Source organism: Gallus gallus, chromosome Z, assembly GCF_016699485.2.
Source record: "Gallus gallus isolate bGalGal1 chromosome Z, bGalGal1.mat.broiler.GRCg7b, whole genome shotgun sequence".
NCBI lineage: Eukaryota > Metazoa > Chordata > Aves > Galliformes > Phasianidae > Gallus > Gallus gallus.
In genome coordinates, this window is record NC_052572.1 from 37,793,445 (window position 1) to 37,812,477 (window position 19,033).

A 19,033-nucleotide genomic window follows, 5' to 3' on the forward strand; every position below is an offset into this window, starting at 1 on the left:
AACCTTAGTGATTCTATGATTCTATGAATGAACACGTAACTGTGTATGTTAAACTCAGATCATACACAGATAACTGCACAGTTCTGATGAGTTGGCCAAAACCTACTTGCTGAAGATTAAGTCAGAATTAATGCTGTGCTTGTGTTAAGGACACAGATGTATCCAGTATGCTTATGTAACCTGATTTCAGGTCCTGGCATTAATAAATTATGTGTATTGCATATATACTATGCATACATGTGCTCTGTATAGCTATAGTATCAGTGATGCTTTATGTGACATTGTGTTTACTTTAATATATGAAGTTAAACTTAGGATGCCTTTGGACTGTAGGTGGGGATTGACCGTATGGGAAAATTGGAAAAGTGGTGTTGAGTTTTAACACTGTAATTCTGCTTTCTGACATGATGAGACATGGTACTGTTGGCTAGAAATACTCATATTTCTAACTCAAGAAAAGACAGTTACGAGTCCTAGCCTTCACAGTAAAGCAAGATATGCAAAATTTCATCAAATTATTATTGCAACAACATCCCTATTTTCTTGATTCATCTTTTATTTGAGGAACTTTGTACATGTTAAGTGCTTGCCTTGTCTGAAACCTGTTACATCCACAGCTGTGGAAATCGCTACCTTCACTATTAATAATCAGTATCTTATTGCTCATTCAAGTTTGTTAGTTTCCTTTCCACTGCACAGTCCCATTTCTGCTATATTTATTGTGCATCTTATGGTGTTAAAATCTCCACCTGTAAGTAATTATAGATTTTGGCCAACTGATCTCTCAAATAAATTAAGTTGGAGCATAGGGACGTAAGGCAGGAAATGACCATGTAAGTCATCCAGTACAGTTCTCTGCTATCACAGGCATCTTGTCTTGTAAATATGCTCAGCAATTTCTATTTTAAAGTGAATTAGGAAAAACTTGCCCCTATTTCTGTTGCAAAACTTTTTCACAGCCATGACTAATCTATTTTTAGAGACTTTTTTCTAAAGTTATTATATAATCTAAGTTAAGCCAGATTTACTTGCATGCAGTATTTGCCCATTTGTTGCTGTGCCAAAACTGTGCTTCAGCTTAAATAGCTTTTCTCATATTTTTTTTTCTTCTGATATATTTATAGACCACAATCATATCCTCTCTCAGCCTTCATTTTGCTGTGCTACACAAACCACTCTCACTTTTAAAATCTAAACTGTCCATCTCCCTGATTATCAGTGATGCTTCTCTCCACATACTTCTGCTTGAATTCTTTTCTTGAATGCAGACAACAGTAATTAGTAGGTTCATTAGCATTTTTTATTAATCTCCAAATTACCTAATATCTTTGCTACATCATTAGAATATTCTGCTCACATAACTTCCTCAACCCTCATGAGCTCTGCAGCACAGCCCGTTCAGTGCAGCCATTTCCACCTCCACCTTGCTGTTACATTAACCTTCATTTTCTTTTTCTTCATAATTGATTTTTTGAGATTCCATTGCATGTTTTGTAGAAACCAGATAGACTGGTTCTAATTCGTTTATCTGCATAAAGTAGGTTAGCAGATAAATCTGGATTCCTAAACTAAGAGAACGTTGCATTTTAACTCACATCCATTCACTCAGTTCCTCAAAATCTTTTCGAAAGCTTTGACCAATAATATTTTATATATTCAATTTCCTTCTGTTATGCATGATTTCCAAACCACAGTTCATTCCTATGGTTCTTTTCTGAAACTCTTCCTGCTTTCCAGCATAACTTTTTAAAGTGTGGATTACCAGGAAGGGGGACAGAAGTTGTAGCTTTCTCTGCGCAGTGGTAGTATGCTTTCCCTGTTTCCTTCACATACTCTTATTCATTCTGCTTAGAGATCCAACAATCAGACTAAGTTTTAGGGAAGCTCGCAGCCAGTTGGTTATCTGCCATGACCCTAACCTCCCTTCCAGAGTCACTGCTTTCCAAGAATTTGTTCATCATGTATGTGTTACCTACAGACTTCATTTCATTGCACGTGGCTCATATGTATATGTTAGTATACTTCAGTGCTTTTGCAAGCATGGTTTATACTTGATGTCATTTAGTTTTCTCCAAACTGAGACTGCCCAGCAAAATCAGGTTAAGTGACAAGCTCAGCACATCATTAAGCTAACTATAATTCTTTGATCTAGCTAGTTTGCACCTAGTTGGCAACTTCCAGCATTCAGTCAACGCAGACTTAGGGTTACTGCTTTCTAGTGAATTAAACAGTTTGGGCTCAGTAATACCTGGGTGAATTATGCGATTATGCATTTTATTTTCATTTGGAAATATATGAACAAAGCTAATCTTAAAATTCCTCTCCTTTGCTTTGTGTAGGAAGTGAGCTTTTTTACAGATAGTCAATGTGTGTAGTACAAAAAAAGAATATGCAAAAAAAGAAATAATGTACCAGAAATGTTCTTACATTACATTCACTGGAATATACATGTCCTAAAGGGCAGGAAAATTTGGATTGAAAGTTACAGGAAAATATACCTCAAAATGTCCAGTTTCCTTACAATGTCACAAAGTGTACTGGAAACCAAAACTGTTTAGTTACCTCATCCATTCTCACACATGTATGGAAACTGTTGTAGCAAGCCAGAATAGCATTACTGCTTTTGGACTAGTTGTGCAAAGTGCCCTCTAGTTTTGCAAGCTCTACCTGGAACAGGTGATGCAGCTGAACATGAAAACCCACACCATTCACAATGTGAGATAAATCAGAGTTTTGAATGCCAATATTCAAAAGCAGCTTTGGCAAAATGAATCTCTTTCCATATACTTGAAGTACGTGTATTTCAAAGAGTGCATTTATGAAACATTAAGCTAGTTATCTTATGTGGGCAAATGGCTTATTCCCTTTCTCACTTACTTCTAAGGACTTGAGCAGCAGCAAAATCTATGCAATTCTGTGTGTCATGTGGGAAAACATATATATTTTGTGTGTGTGTGTGTGTGTGTAGAATTTGACATAAGTTTAAGGTACAAAACCATAAGGGCAGTAACTGCACTGAGTTTCTTTCTTCTTTCTAAAGAAGTACTACCAGGAAACAAACTACCCAAAGCCACTACCACAGTCCTCAGACTGCAGAGGTGGGTGTGACACAGCTTTATTTTCTGTTCACCCACTTCAAAGAACTATAGTTCCAGAAAATACCTCAGTTTTCTGTAGATTCTGTAGATTCTGTAGATTCTGTAGATTCTGTAGATCTAGTTCAGTAGATGTCTTGATAGTCTGAAATCTAGATGAGAGACGAAGAGAGAGAGAGAAGTAATGATTGCAGCAACAGTTACGTGGATCTGATGAGCATAGCCTCCTCTCCAGAGAGTTTAATCAAATGGCAGTGTAAAGTGAGCAAGAACTGCCTGAGCTTTCTCCATGATTGGGTGTTTGCCTTTGAGATCTATCCCTTATCCAGTCCTAACACAGGTACCTTTCTTACATGGTGCCTGTTCTTTGGCTTTACGTGTGGAGACGATTCTCCCTGTCATTAACTAGAGACTCCTTGTGTAACAGAAATTCTGGAAAACCCAGCTCTTGTTTGGTCACAGGTGTTTACAGTATGCAACTTGCTTTGTCCCAGGAACTGTATCAGCAACAATAATAGTAATAATGATAAGGAGAGATAGCTTAAACCAGAACTGCGATTCATGCAGCCTTGAAGCTGGCTCTATTTTGTTTAGGAAAATGGGAAATTCATTCCAACATTCCACAGGTTCAGATTTCAGGTTTCAGCCAATACTTCTTTTGGTTGCACTTTAAGCACTAATTATAGCTCTGTGGGGAATAAGTTGGAGCTGTTTAAGCTGTTGTTCTAGTGAAGAGTAAAATAAAAAATCCATGACATGCAAGGATACATGTTGCAATGTTCCACTGATATATCCCAGTAATTACTGTGTTACTGTATAGATGCTTGAGGTTATTCAGTAAGTTCTCTTTAGTGCGCACATTGAAGTATTTTCGTGCTTCAGTATCGTAAAAGTGTCAAATCATGTTAGCTAATAAAATACATTTTGTTGTGGTTGTTTTTCTTTTTCTCTACAAAAAGAAAAAGTTGGTTTAGAAGCATTCAAGAGGTTTGGTTGCATTAGCAACAACTTACCTTTTCAACAAGTTAAGTTAATTGCTTCTTGTTTTAAGTGATAGATTTTTGCAGGGTACATGTATTGTGCATATGCTTGTTCCAGCACTAGGAAATTCTTCCTTGACTTTCTAGTTTCTCTAACAATAAAAACAGGAGTGCTAATACACAAACACGGCACCTAACTTTTAAGCATTTCCTCAAATGTGCATTTTTATTTATGTACACCTGTTAGGTTTACCACTCATATTGTCATAGAGATTATGGGAATACATTTTTAATGAATTGATGCCCAAATGTGAATTTTCCTGAAAGCATGCATACCTTAGCAGAATTCATGGTCTCCGATTTTTCCCTTTTTGTTTATGATTTTTTTCTTCTTCTTGATAGCCAGAGAGGCTCTCAAATAGAAATAAGAAATAATATGTTTGAGTGTCTTTTGATAGGAGTTCAAAGTTTCTGCCTAGGGCTATCAGCTTGCTGTTATCTCTATTGGAGAGATGCCTGCTTCAGGGTGAGAGTGCTTTGCAGACTACATAAGAGCCAGATACTTTTTAAGCGTGGTGTGCCAGACTGTATTTTTCATTTCCAAATTAGAGGTTAAGTGTGCTGGTAGAAACTCAGCGGGAGCTGGGAGATGCTGCTTCTCGACAGAAAAATGCTGCCACTCAGCAGATTGGCAGTACTTTGACTCTACACAGGGCAGTGGCATCCAGCTCCCATACTGTGCAGAAATCCGTGGAAGCTGGCAGCAAGGAGATACTGTCTCTTACAAGTGCATTTCTCAAGATGCTGTGTTCTGTGGTGCCTGTCCCTATGGTGACTGCACTCAAAACCATGCCTGCATACTTGGTTTTTTAGGTCCCCAGAGAACTGGCCTGTGTTCTAGAACTTCAGTTACAAGCATTTCCACTTAAGAAATTCATTTTTAAGGAAGAGTTCTTACCATGGGCTTACTTCTTTGTGCTTCCACATCAGGATCAATCTCACCTCCCAGCAGTAGTTTTTGTTATTGGAAGCATTAAGTAATTGTAGAACAATATTACTGAGAACAGAGGAAATTAAATGTTTAGATGCTAGCCATGGATAAGGTTCTCTTCAGTTTTTAGTTGCATGATGTGTTTTGTGCTTGTGAGCGTGGGATTTCTAGCATTCTGCTGCCAGTTTACCTCTCACTGGCTGCAGCCCCTGTGCCTCTGATTACTCTGAGTTCAGCAGTTCTGTCCTCTGCATTTTCTGCTCCTTCTAACATACCTTCCTCTCCATTGGTAAATTAGATCACTTCCACGAAGACAGCAAAACTCACCATATAACAGGGAGGGCTGATGGGGCATTCAGTTCCTGTCCTACATTGTGGGCAGGAAAACATCAGAATCTGAAAGCTGGATTAAGGCAGCTTGACTTGTAAAGCAGTGAATGAATGGCCAGTCTAAACTTTGTAAAACAGTGTGAATAAATCTTGCTCTACTGGCTCAAACTACAGCTTGTAGATGGAAACTGTTTTTATTAGATGGAAGCATGCTGGAAGCAACTTGCAAATATGTGGCCTGCTGGTTGTCCTTAGACTGAAGTGTGAAGGCCTCTCTCTTGCAATGGTACACGCCAGTACCAGTAAGGCATTCAGTCAGAGAAATGTGTTTTATAGGTATACACACATACATATACAAACACACGCACTTGGAGCGGTGGATGTTCTTTTAATAGTGTTAGGAAATTCTGCAGATGTCATTACAAAAATGTTCATACTGGCTTTGGTTCTTGGCAGACCAACCCTTCCGTGCTGTTGAATTGGAAAAAAAAAAAAAAAAAAAAAAAGTTTTTGTATCACTTACTCCCTTGCAACTTGCTGACCAAGGAAAAGGAGGTACTAGGAGGAAAAAAAAATGGGAATGTCCCACGGTTCTTGTGCTGTGCTTTCACAGGTGCAGTCTTTGCCTTGGGCTCTTTTTATCAATGACATGAGTCCATTTCATTTACAGTCAGCTGCGTGTGGAGAACACTAACGTTGCCCAAAAAATGTGCTAGAAAATTGGACTGAGTCAGTAGGTCAGTAGCAAGTCTTAGATGTCAGTGGAACACTTCATTTCAAAATGGAGCATGTGATTTTTATTTATTTTTTTTTTTTTAGTCATCTGGCATTTTAAGCAATGTAAGAGAGCAGACAAAACAAAAAGGGACCATTTCATAATGGTCTGGTTCACTGAAATGCAAAAGTGCAGTTACAGACCTTGCAGAGTCTGTAAGAGGGAGTTGGTAGCTACCACTGCAAATTACAGAGCAGGCACAACACGGCTTAAGGGGGGAGGCAGTTTTTAACAACATGGGAGAAGCACTGAGCATATTTTGCTCTGCACCCTTTCCACCCTCGTCCATACCTCTGCTGTAATTCTCTAATTGTTTTAGTTTCATCCAAGTTGTACCCACATGGTCTGTAAATGCACCTTTGCTTTTCAGTAATAAATGACACATGGCTTCTTTGGCAGCTTAAGGCTTGACTTTTCATCTTGACACCCTTGGGCATCTGGCAGATGACAGATGATAGATTTAGACAAACAGTAAAAGCTGCAGAGTGCCTTGCATGTATGTTTATCTTAACTTTGTAACACAGTCCAAATGTTATTTAACTTCATGTACTGAAAGGAGACCAATTGGGAAAGGCATTCACATACAGTAGGACAGCTGATGTTGTTGCTCTAATTACTTGTTTGGTATCGTTACTAGCAAGTTTATAATTTCCTGAGCATGACTGGCTCTATTGAATTAAAGTGGGGTGTTTGGAAACATGGAGGAGGAGGAAACCAATTGCAGTTTAACAATAGACAGTAAATGTAAACCAGAACTTATTTACTCAATATATTATTTTGGTCAGGTCAAATTTAGTCTTGAGGAGGTTGCAGTTTGCTTTGCCAAATGCCTTTTTAAGAGTGAGATATTTAGCATATTTTCTACATTGTAGGTAATGCTTTTTTCTGTGAATAGATGTTCAGTATTGCAGTGTGCTAGGGAATGGAGATCCTTTCTTTCTGTGTATTAGTGAATGCTCTTTTCCATTATTCAGTGAACCTGGTACTTTCCATTGCAGTGATGGAGATGTGGATACTTAATATGTTTACAGGAGACACTAGTTTGTAAAAAATACATGTTATCAGTTGTTTAAAAAAACAAGTCTTTAAAGGTAAATCTAGGTGCAAATGGCTGTTATTTTTAAAGCAGTCATTACTATTAAAATTTAAACTGGTGTATATTATTTTTAAATACTGCATTGCAGAATTTCTAACATCTGTGGGTATATTTGCAATGAAGCTATATTTTGTGCCCCAAAATCTACTCACGTATCTTCTTCCACAGCTTGTTTTTCATGATTAGTACAGATTAGCAGCAGAAGTATGGGTCTAAAGAAGTAAAGACACATTCTCTGTTCAGAGAAGCTAATAACTCAGGGTGTTTCTGCAAAATTCACATGAACTACAGTCCTACCCTGCTGTGAAATGGCTTTCTTTGCATGAGTGGGACAAATCATGTTATGCTTTTGTCTGCAGACTTATCAGCCAAAACCAGACGATGTTGATGGAAAAAAAGAAAAGACAGGTGGACTGTTATTGGTAGATTTTTTTTGTCTTCTCCTTCTATGCATAAATATATTCATTTTTGTATTTTATTTTATTTTTTTTTTTTAATGTGTTGAGAGAGACTTTTAGAGAAAATAGTAAAATAGGTTCCAGCTGTCATTTCTTCTCTGGTCATACTGGTGGTTTACTGTGTGTTTCCAGTGGGGTACCAAGTAGGCCAAGTGTGGCTACATAATACTGTGCTAAAAGAAAAAGAATAAGAAAGAGACACATATAAAATTCTTCAGGAGACAAAAAAGTTCGCCAAAGCATTTTGATGAAATGTTTTGACTTGTCCTGTGTGTCTGTCTGATATGCTTTCTGCCTGCTCATCCATGTATTACATCATTAGTTTATATATATGTACAAGAAATAAGTTGGTTTTTAAGAGCAGCGTAGGACAAGACAGGAGTATGTGACCCCCGAATGGATGTCACAGTTGACAGACAAGCCAAAATTACTGTTGAGGAGACAAGATGAAAGCAAATAATAAGATACTGCTGGAAAGTGTTAGCTAATTGCTAACATGATGGGAGCAATCTGAAGCAAAACCAGTAAAATTCAAGAAGGAACAGATAAAAGTGTAGAGAAACAACACTGTATCTTTAGTAAAAACCTCCTTTCCATTATCCACAGATACACAGAGGGCCCTAATTTCTGTCTCCCCAGCCCGCTGAGATAATACGTAGGTCGCTCCAGAAGTATTGCCTCCTATTTATTTCCTTGGAAATTGCAGCAAATACAAAGAGCACAATAATAGTGTTTGATAGGGCAAATTTGCAGCTACAAAACACTAGTTTTCAACATAGTTACCACCATTAGCAATGCATTTTTAACAGTGATGAACAAGAGACTGCATTCTGTACTTGTAAAGATCTGCACAAGTAGAGGTGACACACTGTCACTGTCACTACTGCTGAAATGCACCACCCACCACCTTACCATGCTCACATCTACTGTTTAGTCTCCAGAAATGTTCACCAAATGGCAGTGAATTTCAATGGGTGCAACTTTTTCCACACTGGGGAGGAATTCCATGACATGCCTCTGCTTCATAAGCACTTCCATGCCAGATTCTGTTCTGTCAGGCTGCCCCTCTTCTGCCATTTGTTGCATGGCAACAAAATGTCATGGGGAGGCATTAGTTTTGGAGCAGCCCTCATATATTAGTGAATATGCATAAACTGTGTATCCCTTCTCACATTCGTGTCACCAGATGTTTTCAGGATGGAGTATTAAATGAAGTAAAGATGTAAAAAGGGAGATGACTAGACAGTACAGTGGAAGAGAAGTGGTTTGTAAACCGATTCCTGCCCTGTGAAGTTGCAAAGCGCATACCACTGACTTTGGACAGTTTTGAATCAAAGTCGTCTGGCTAAAAAGTGCAGGCAGAACAAGAACCCCAAACCAAAATGGGTTTTGATTTGTCAAGAGTTCATAATGTGGGAAAAGGGAGCTATGGGAATAGAACACTTCAGAAAACTTCTCTTTAAAACAATAAAAATAGTGCTATTTTGCATCATTTAATCTGTGTAGTAGCTAAGATCAACTAAAGGAAAAGAAAGAAGTTGAAATAGTTACACTTCTCAGCTGGTTGGGCTGATATTGTCTGGAGAATGTGGATTTCATAATACATTTAACTTGGCACCCTGGAATTTTTTTCTCCGCTTGAAATGTTTTTTTAATGAGAAGTTGCATTTTAGAGACATAACCTTATGTAAACACTAGCCAGGAGAATTTGATATTTAACATATTTTGCTGGAGAGAAGAGTCTTTCCAGGTACTTTACTTTTATTAAACTCACAAAATGGAATTCATCAGCAGTTGAGAACTCAAGCTTGGATTGTGAACTGTGGGTTTTGTCTTACACTGATGTAGGCTCTCAACACAAAATGCCATAATGAAACCCCTCTGTGAATCCGGATTAAATGAATCTCTGAATTGTTAATTGTCTAAGGTTGACTGAGTAGATGTCCATCAGCTGTCTTTATGTTATTTGTGGCACACAATTGCACTCAGTTTAGAAAAACAAATACATGCTCCTTACATAACCAAGGGATTAATCCATGCATAGGAAGTGATGTTTTATGCCATAAAACATGAATGCATCATGCACAGAGGTGGGCTTACCTCTTACAGAACCCGGGCAGATATTACGTGATATGTTACAGAGAAATGAAGTATAAATGAAAACGTTACTTTAATTGTTACTTAGAAGGATATTCCTTTGCTTGAGAGAATGTCATATGAAAGAAGGTGGCAGTATGTAGCCTAATCAAAGACAAGTTTAAAACTTTGTTGGGCATTCCTATCTGGATTCTATGCTTCCAGACAGTGACTGCTAGGAAATTAAAGGAGATCATAAAGTTGCATAAATCTGAATTTAATTCACTAGCATGAAACATAAACCAGGAAGATTTCAATTTACATGACTGTCAGTCATGGCAATTTTCAGTTCCCATGTATCAGCAATGTAGATTACTAACAATTTTTACTTTTAACATCAATGCCTACTTAAGATTACCAGCATCACTGAAAATATGCTTTGTTTCATTTGGACACTACATAAATTTGCCATATTAAGCAAATGTCAATATGAGGTTACTTAAATTATTCCTCATTTCAAATTACAAATATTCCTAAGTAATTTGTTTAACTATTCATATACATAAAATATATCACTGAGCTAATGCATTAGTGCTTAATTGTAACAAGTGATTTGTATGAATCTTCTTGTCAGTTTCTGTTCAAATTTTGTGTCTTGCTCAATTTTTACGATGGACTAGATTAATGGGACTAGTTGACCTGAGGTCCCTTCCCACTTCATAAGTTTCTAAGATTCTGTGATTTAGAGTGTCTATGAAACAATGACACTGTGGTTTGCCAGTATAGAATGCTACCCAAATAGTATTTTACGCCACTCGTCAATCCAGAAAGAAAGAAAAAGGTAGGAGCGTTAATAGACCAAAAGTAGTGTGTGTTACAAAGAGTTTTAGTTTCAAGTATGCTATTTCTTTTCCTGTTTCAACTCAGTATGTTTTAATGTCTTCTCTGAGTTTTCAGCACATCTGTCTTAGTAAGGCGGGACAACATAGGTGTTGGGCCACAAAAAGGCACTGTAGAAAAGTTGTTTCTAAAGCTGTGTTCATCCTATTCGTTTTCTGAATTATATTTATGTCTAATTCTGAACTCTGCTTAAATCCTGTCTTTATTTCAGGTTCTTCTCAGTGAGATAGCTTGTTTTATTGTCTTTCTCTTATCAGATATATTTTTTGACAAATGCCTGCTTATTAAACATGTGACAGAGAAGAATTATTATTCAAATCTTTTGTGCTCTTTCCAAACAGGGACGAAGAGGCTTAGGGTCAGTTTTTGTTTGGGCATCTGGAAATGGTGGAAGGAGTCGAGACCACTGCTCCTGTGATGGCTACACCAATAGCATCTACACTATCTCCATAAGCAGCACAGCTGAAAGTGGGAAGAAGCCATGGTACCTGGAAGAATGTGCTTCCACGCTAGCTACAACATACAGCAGTGGAGAATCCTACGACAGGAAAATAGTATGTTTTTTTACTTTTGTTTTGTATACTGATCTATATGTTGCCTGGCGACTTTGTAGGGAGGGAAAGAGAGATAGCTTATTTACATTAAATAATAGGAAAAAATAGATGTGGAAAATTTGACTTCATCCAGTGCTTTAGGTGGTGGCTGTCACCATACTTTCAGTTCCAAATCTGGTCATGTGACAGCAAGCTGTAAATTGCAGCCTGAAGCAGTGCAGGTATATCTGGTTCATAGTAGACTTTTTCACTCCATTATTTGCTGCCAGCTCTCAGTGGTGCTTTCAAGAATCCTATTGCCATTGCCACCAAAACAATTTGTTTCATTACCAACATCCAGAAGCCCAATAGGCCTGAGAACATATCCTCCTGTTCTCAGGAGGAGAAATAAAACAAAAAAAATGTTTAAAAACAGAAAAAAAAAATCTTTTGTTTTTAATCCAGTTATCATTAGTTTTTAAATCTCATACTACATACATACATATACATATTATTCATAGGTATTCTTACCTGCCTGTCTGTTTTCTCAGATTTCTTTGGATACAGCATCATTCCTCTTTTACATTCATTGACACTCAATTGTTAGAAGCATAGAATCACAGAGTTGTAGAATGACCTGAGTTGTAAGGGACCCACAAATATCAACTCCAGCTCCTGGCTCCACAAGGACCACCTAAGATCAAAACATATTTCTGAGAGCACTGTCCAAGAGCTTCTTGAGCTCCTGCAGCTTTGTGCCATGACCACAGCCCTGGGGAGCCTGTACCAGTGTTTGGCCACCCTCTGGTGCAGGACCTGTCCCTAGCCTCCAGCTGCCCCTCCCCTGACACAACTCCATGCCATTCCCTCTCGCCGTGTTGCTGTCACAGAGAGCAGAGCTCAGTGCTGCCCCTCCACTCCCTGGGGAACTGCAGTCACTATGAGGCCTCCCCTCAGCCTGCCCTGCTCTGCACTGAACAGGCCCAGAAAGTTGAGCCTCTCCTTTTACATCTTGACATCTAGACTCTTCACCATCTTTATAACCCTCCTTTGGTTGCTCCCTAACAGTTTTATGTGCATCTTATTATTGTATGAAAACTACAGAACTGTACATAGGTTGTTCAAATTGCTGTCTATTCCTAGTAGCTGGTATATTGTAAGCAAGATTAAACTTGGTGCTCTTTCTTCTGCTGCTTGTCATCCCATTCCTGAACAGGACATTTTCATTTATGCTCTCAGGTTGGATGGAAACTCAGGAATTGATTTAATTTTGTTTGATATACTATTGATAACATTAAAATTTGTAGAGTATGATAAATTTGCATTTTAAACATTGAATGCATTAGGTACACTTTTGAGTGATCAGTATCCCACTCCTTGGAGCCTTTTAAACCCTTGTATTTCTGTTAATCTGGTTTCTTAATATTATCTGCTTCTTCAAATTCAGTGCTTTCAATATACTTATCCACTTACCCCTGTGTAACTATTAATTAGGTTTTTAAGTATTATCTTCTTCCTAGCTTATTAATTCTAGTATATAGTGTACATTTTCATTTCTTCATACCTAAAAAATGAGGGTCTTTTGTTTGTTTGTTTTTTGTTTTGTTTTCCCCTCAGATATTGCCTGAAGTGCTGGTCTAACATTGCCTTCTTTTGGTTGTTTGCAAATACGTCTCTTGGTGTCAGTGAAGAGTTAAATTCTTGCAGCTATTTTTTTATTAGTGTCTGCTTTGTCTTTCAGGATTCTGGGATGCTGGCCATGCCTTCTTGGATTCTTCCTTATTTTCAGATGATCTAATTTTTGTCTTAAACTTATTCTGAGGTAGCTCTTCGTTCCAGTAATTTTTCTGTTCTTTACTCACTTCTCTCCACAGAAACCTTATCTTCTGTTCCTGGCATGTTTCTTATTCTCCTTGATAAACAATAATAATAAAGGAATTACTCTGTTTCCTAGTAGTCCTCACTTCTGTGGTTAAATTCCTTTTACTGTCCTTTAAAAGACCTTCACAAACTTATGTACTTGTAAGTGAGACTAATATTATGTAAAGTCAACAGAGACCATTGTGACTCTCCAAGTCTGACTTCTTGCATAGCCAAGTCTGTAGAACTTCCCTGATTCCTTCAAATGCAATAGTTGTGGTCAGTTGATCAGTAATTTTTACAAATATGCCTAGTCTTTCTTTCAAAGTACAAAATATCCACTCAGGTCTAGAGTAGGTAGTCCTAATTATGCATTATCATTTAAAAACTTTGCTGTCTGATCTCTAGCTAGCCTCAATTTCCAGGCGCTTCACATCTTTCTTTTAGACCGAATAACACGATTAGTTCTGTTTTTATAAATGAAGTTAAGCTTCTTGCATCATTCTGTGTAAAGCGTGTTTTCTTAGGAACAGAATCACAGAATCAAAGAATTGTAGGTCTTGGAAGGGACCTGTGGAGATCATCTAGTTCAATGCCTCTGTTAAAGCATGTTTCTACAATTGGTTGCACAGGAAAGCATCGGGCGGCTTGTCTCTCCAGGGAAGGAGATTCTTTAACCTCTCTGGGTAGTCTGTTCCAGTGCCCTGTCAACTTTACGGTAAAGGAGTATTTCTTCATGTTCAGTTGGAACGTCCTGTGTTTCAGTTTGTACCCACTGTCCTCTGTCCTGTCACTGGGCACCACTGAAGAACCTGACCCCAGCCATCTGACACCTACCCTTAAGATATCTGTAAGCATTGCCAAAATCTCCTCTCAGTCTTCCCTTCTCCAGGCTGAACTCTCCCAGGTCTTTCAGCCTTTATTCATAAAAGAGATATACTTCCAGGCCCCTAATCATCATTGTAGCCCTTGACCAGACTCTCCCCAGTAGTTCCCTGTCTTTCTTGAACTGAAGGTCCCAGAACTGGACACAGTTCTTCAGATACAGCCCCACCAGGGCAAAGTAGAGGGAGAGGATAACCTCCCTCAACTTGCTGGTCACACTCTTGTTAAAGGATCCCTTGATACCACTGGCCTTCTTGGCCATGTGGGCCCACTGCTGGCTCTTGGTCAGCCTGATGTCCACCAGGACACCCAGGTCCTTATCCACAGACCTCCTGTCTGGCAGGTCAGGTCAGCCCCTGTCTTTACATATGTGTGTGGTTATTACTCCCCAGGCATAGGACTGTATGCCCTTGTTGAATTTCATAATGTTTCTCTCTGCTCAGCTGTTCAGCCAGTCCTGCTTTTGCTGAATGGCAGCACAGTCTTCTGATGTGTCAGCTGCTCCTCCCAGCTTTGTATCATCAGCCAAAATAATAATAGTTTTTTTTTTTTTACTGCAACGCTTTCCAAGGCGTGGACCCCTCAGTGGGACCAACACATTCCAGGGTGTCCAGCCCATCACCAAAAAAAAAAAAGGGAGCTCTCTCCATGGCTATCAGTAGCATCTCCAGGATAGCTTGTGTTAATGCACTGGACGCCTCAGTCCACCTGTCTCTTCTGCTCCAGACTGGGAGATCTGAATCTGATTCCCTCTGGGTTGGCTGAGGGATACAGAGGCCATCACCAGTCCCTTTGGACCAGTACTTGCCTTTTGCATAGGACCCACTTCAACTGCTGTTCACATGGAACCGTCCTCCACTTTGGCCTTAAATAGTTTGAATAGTTGCTACTAACACCACGATCTGCACCAGTGATGGCTTCACCAGGGCTGACCCCCCAGGCTTCTAGGCCACCAAACAACCCTCTTACTAGTCACAGTGTAGCCTTCATGGCTCCACACCACCAGCAATGGCACCAACCTTTTTGAGGGCTATTTGATTTAACAGGTGAGTTGGTGTACACTCCTTAGCAGGTTGTGACTTCTGTGGTCATTGTCCTGCGACTGTCTAGATAACCAACACCCTTTCTGGGCTCTGATGAGCATTAGCGTAGAGCATCTTAAGCTGGCATTCCACAGCATCAGTCCTGCTTACCAGAAGTGGCCCACTGAGCACTCGCATTCCATAGCCCAGGTCCACACCAGTGAGCTGAGTGTCTTGCCCACTGAAAGCCTGAGAATAGTTTGGGATCATTTCAGCTTCAAGACCCCTGGTCATTCACTTTACTGGATAAAACTGCTCTGCCACTGGGCAGAGAATGGCTTGAGAGCAGCCGTGAGGAGAAGGATTTGGGAGTGCTGATTGATGAAAGATTCAGAATGAACCGGCAATATGCACTTGCAGCCCAGAAGGCCAATCATATTTTGGGTTGCATCAAGAGAAGCATGACCAGCAGGTCGGGGGAGGTGATTCTGCCCCCCTACTCTGCTCTCATGAGTCCCCACCTGGAGTACTGCATCCAGTTCTGGAGCCCCTAGCACAAGAAAGATATAGAGCTGTTGGAGCAGGTCCAGAGGAAGGCCACAAAGATGACCAGAGGGCTCAAGCACCTCCCCTCCAAAGAGAGAGCTGCAGCTCTTCAGCCTGGAGAAGAAATGGCTCTGGGGGGACGTTATAGTGCCCTTCTAGTACCTGAAGGGGACCTACAGGAAAGCTGGGGAGGGACTGTTTATAAGGGCATGTAAGGACAGTACAAGGGGAAGTGGCTTTAAACTGGAAAAGGGTAGATTTAGATATTAGGAAGAAATTCTTTACTGGGAGGGTGATGAAACACTGGAACATGTGGCCCAGTGAGGTTGTGGACGCCCCATCTCTGGAGGTATTCAAGGCCAGGCTGGATGGGGCTTGCAGCAACCTGGTCTAGTGGGAGGTGTCCTTGCCTATAGCTGGGAGTTGGAACTACATGACCTTAAAGGTCCCTTCCCACTCAAATCATTCTATGATTCTGTGATTCTATGCCAGCTATCCTCAGGGAAACTGAGAACTTGTGAGACAACCAGCTACTGGGTGGTTCAATTAGTCTTTCACCCTTATACCCAGAGCAGACAACTGATTTCTACAGTAGGACCACTACAGTCCTCCTCCAGACATTCATCTGCCTTTGCTAGATGCACAACTGCACTCGGAAACGTGCATCTGTGATTGCCACCTCAGTTCCCTTGTATTTATACAGTAAGTCTCACTGAGACCTATAAGCCTCATTGTTAACATTACATGTCCATCACTGTGTGATACCCAAGTCACTTTCAGAGCTGCTGCCTCTGTTTTTCAGAGTTGGTGCATAGGGCTCAGGTGAGAGGGTAGTTATGGTCTCTTTCTTACACTATTTGAAAACTGGTGGTACTAGTTTAGACCCATTCCAGACTAGTCCTCACCATCACTTTCTCTGGTGTTTGTATAGATGCAGCATTCATCAGGCAGTGTTGGTGTTTTCACCAAGCTTTATGTCATTATAAGGACGAGAACCAAAACTTAGAAGGCCAGATAAGAAACAACTTAGAATATGTGCTTTTAAGCATATATATATATATATATGTAAGTTCTTAAACATGCTATATGTTGAGACCTAGTAATTATTTAATGTTAGATCTATGTATTGTATCATCTCTTAAATTTAAGTCATTTTCAAAATTGTTTTATGTGTAGTATCACATTATATGCCTTGCAGAATCCTGACTATTCTACCTTCAACTAATGTGCCGACCAGAACAAAATAAGTGCAGCAGTTGGGCAAGCTTTTTTTCCAGCAGCCTACGTCATTCATAATTAAATATGTCACTATTGAATGAATTAATTAACAATTAGTTTAAATCTTGCATCAGTTGTTTTACACCAGATAAAACTTGGCAAGAAGATGGAATTTTTAGGGCAATACTGCTCACTACTTCAAAATATTGACACAGTTCTGGTTTTCCTTCAATCTTCTGGAACATCTCCAGAGTTCAGAGACTTAGTAAAATCAAACAATACAGTATAATGTGCTGCCTTTCCAGCTCTTGTAAAACTCTTCGGTGCTTCCAAACTTCTGATTTAAACTTGCTATTTGAAATAGCTATAAATAGAAAGATGATTTATCATTCTTGTATGCACTGAAAACTTCATTTAGATTATTTCACCGAAAGGAGGACATTCAATGAAATATCCATTTACTTTAAACTGCTATTAACTTTTAACTGAAATCCATCAGTTCTTTAGGTAGTTTTTCTAATCACATCCTCTGTTCCTTTGGGATTAATTCAGTTACACATACCAAGTTTTGACTATTACTACAAAGCATGTCATTGTACACAGTGAAGAGTTGAAGCATAAGCATGCTGAGCAGCCATAAGAATTAACCTAACTCTGTTGATCCTTTGTTTATTGGAACTTAACTTACACCCTGACTACTGTTATGTAAAGCTACTTTAGTGTTGTGTGCCATAATCTTCGCTGACCTCAAACGCTTGAATATCAGACTGCACATATTCCATGCAAGACTCTTTTTCCAATACTGTATTGTTTGTTGACTTCTGAAACATGCAAAAGTCCTATCTGAGGACATTTTACTGCTAGTGCTTGGCATTCAAAGCCAGGCAAGCCTGTGTGCCTTTCTTACATTTTCAGTGGCACAGCAGAGCTGCTTGGAGTTTGCTTTAAATAATTTGTGCTGTGTCTAAGCCTATAAAGGTAATGACTGTGTGCTTCTGTTACGCTACCGCCAAGTGAGAAAAGACGTGAAATTGTGGAGGAAACCCTTCAAATTAAGAATATTGAGCAATTTTTTCAACATGCACCCTGATGGATACGTGGGCTTTGCTCTCACCTGTGTGCCTCTCTTGCTCCTTCCCGCTGCATCACATCATACATTTTGTTTGTACTGTTGCTCTTTTTGACAGAGATTGTCTTAGTACTTTAGTGCAAAATGCTTAAAGTTTGATGTGAAAAATAGTAATAAAAGAATAGAAGAAAAAAGGATAATAGATTATTGTTAGATATAATTCTCCAAACTCATTTATGCATATAAATGTATGTGCAGTGAACAAATTAGCCATTCAAAGCTCACCTTCATGCCACTACGCAGAAAGAAAAACAGTGTTTGATCAAGGAACGTTTGGTTAGTTTGTGAGACTGAGACTCTTGTATCTAATACAGGAGAAAAGTATATAATACTGAAGTAAATCAGATGTCAGTCAACGTGGGATTTACTATCAAAATTTGTATAACCCATTCTTATTTATTGTCACATAACGCAGAACAAATTCAGATATCATGACATACTGTGAGGTTGTAGTGCAGAAATATGCATGGATGCAGTCCAGTTTGTAGTGTTAGATTCTGCAGTTCTTCTGTGTTTTTCCACAGAGTCCTCCAGCTTAAAATGTATATTAAAAAAATGTTTTTTTCCTATCTAATATATGCAGAATGTATTATAAGGTGCATAAACAGGTACCAAATGTTAGGCACTCGTTGTGATGTCTAGAAGGAAATACATTAAAATTCTTATAAAAATTATAATTTTACTATCAATTAAAAGAAGAACTGCCATTTCTATAACTACCTAAAGATGGGTTTTTTCCTCTTGTCATTACTACATGTTCTTGTAATTACTTGTTACAAATATGGGACACAACATAATTTTAGGAGATTTCTTTCAGATTTGTACCATCACAGATTAGTAAATAATAACATACTCTGTAAATAATTAACACAACTCTGATTTCTTTTTTTACTGACTTTTACTGGCAGAACTAAAGTAAATGGCAGCACATTCTGTTCTGAAATAATTTGAGCTAATAGATACTGTCAAACACACAGTGATGTTAGCATCTTTTATGGGTTCCTTGTTGCTCAGGAAAGATAATCAAAATGTGCTTGACTTCATGGTGCATCAAATTTACATTACATTAGATTTTAGCTCATTAAGGACAGAGTTTCCAACTTTTCCAATATTCCTATAGCATATTACAAACATATCAC

General features: G+C 38.9%; 1 protein-coding gene across 4 annotated transcripts in view; it reads left to right on the plus strand.

Moving 5' to 3' along the window:
- Positions 1–19,033, plus strand: part of PCSK5 (proprotein convertase subtilisin/kexin type 5) — a 262,061-nt gene that overhangs the window by 113,551 nt on the left and 129,477 nt on the right. For all 4 annotated transcript variants that reach the window (XM_015280354.4, XM_424841.8, XM_040655981.2 and 1 more), the window contains exon 8: positions 11,043–11,255. In XM_015280354.4, coding sequence (XP_015135840.2) covers positions 11,043–11,255 — 213 coding nt within the window. The remainder of the gene's footprint in view (positions 1–11,042; positions 11,256–19,033) is intronic.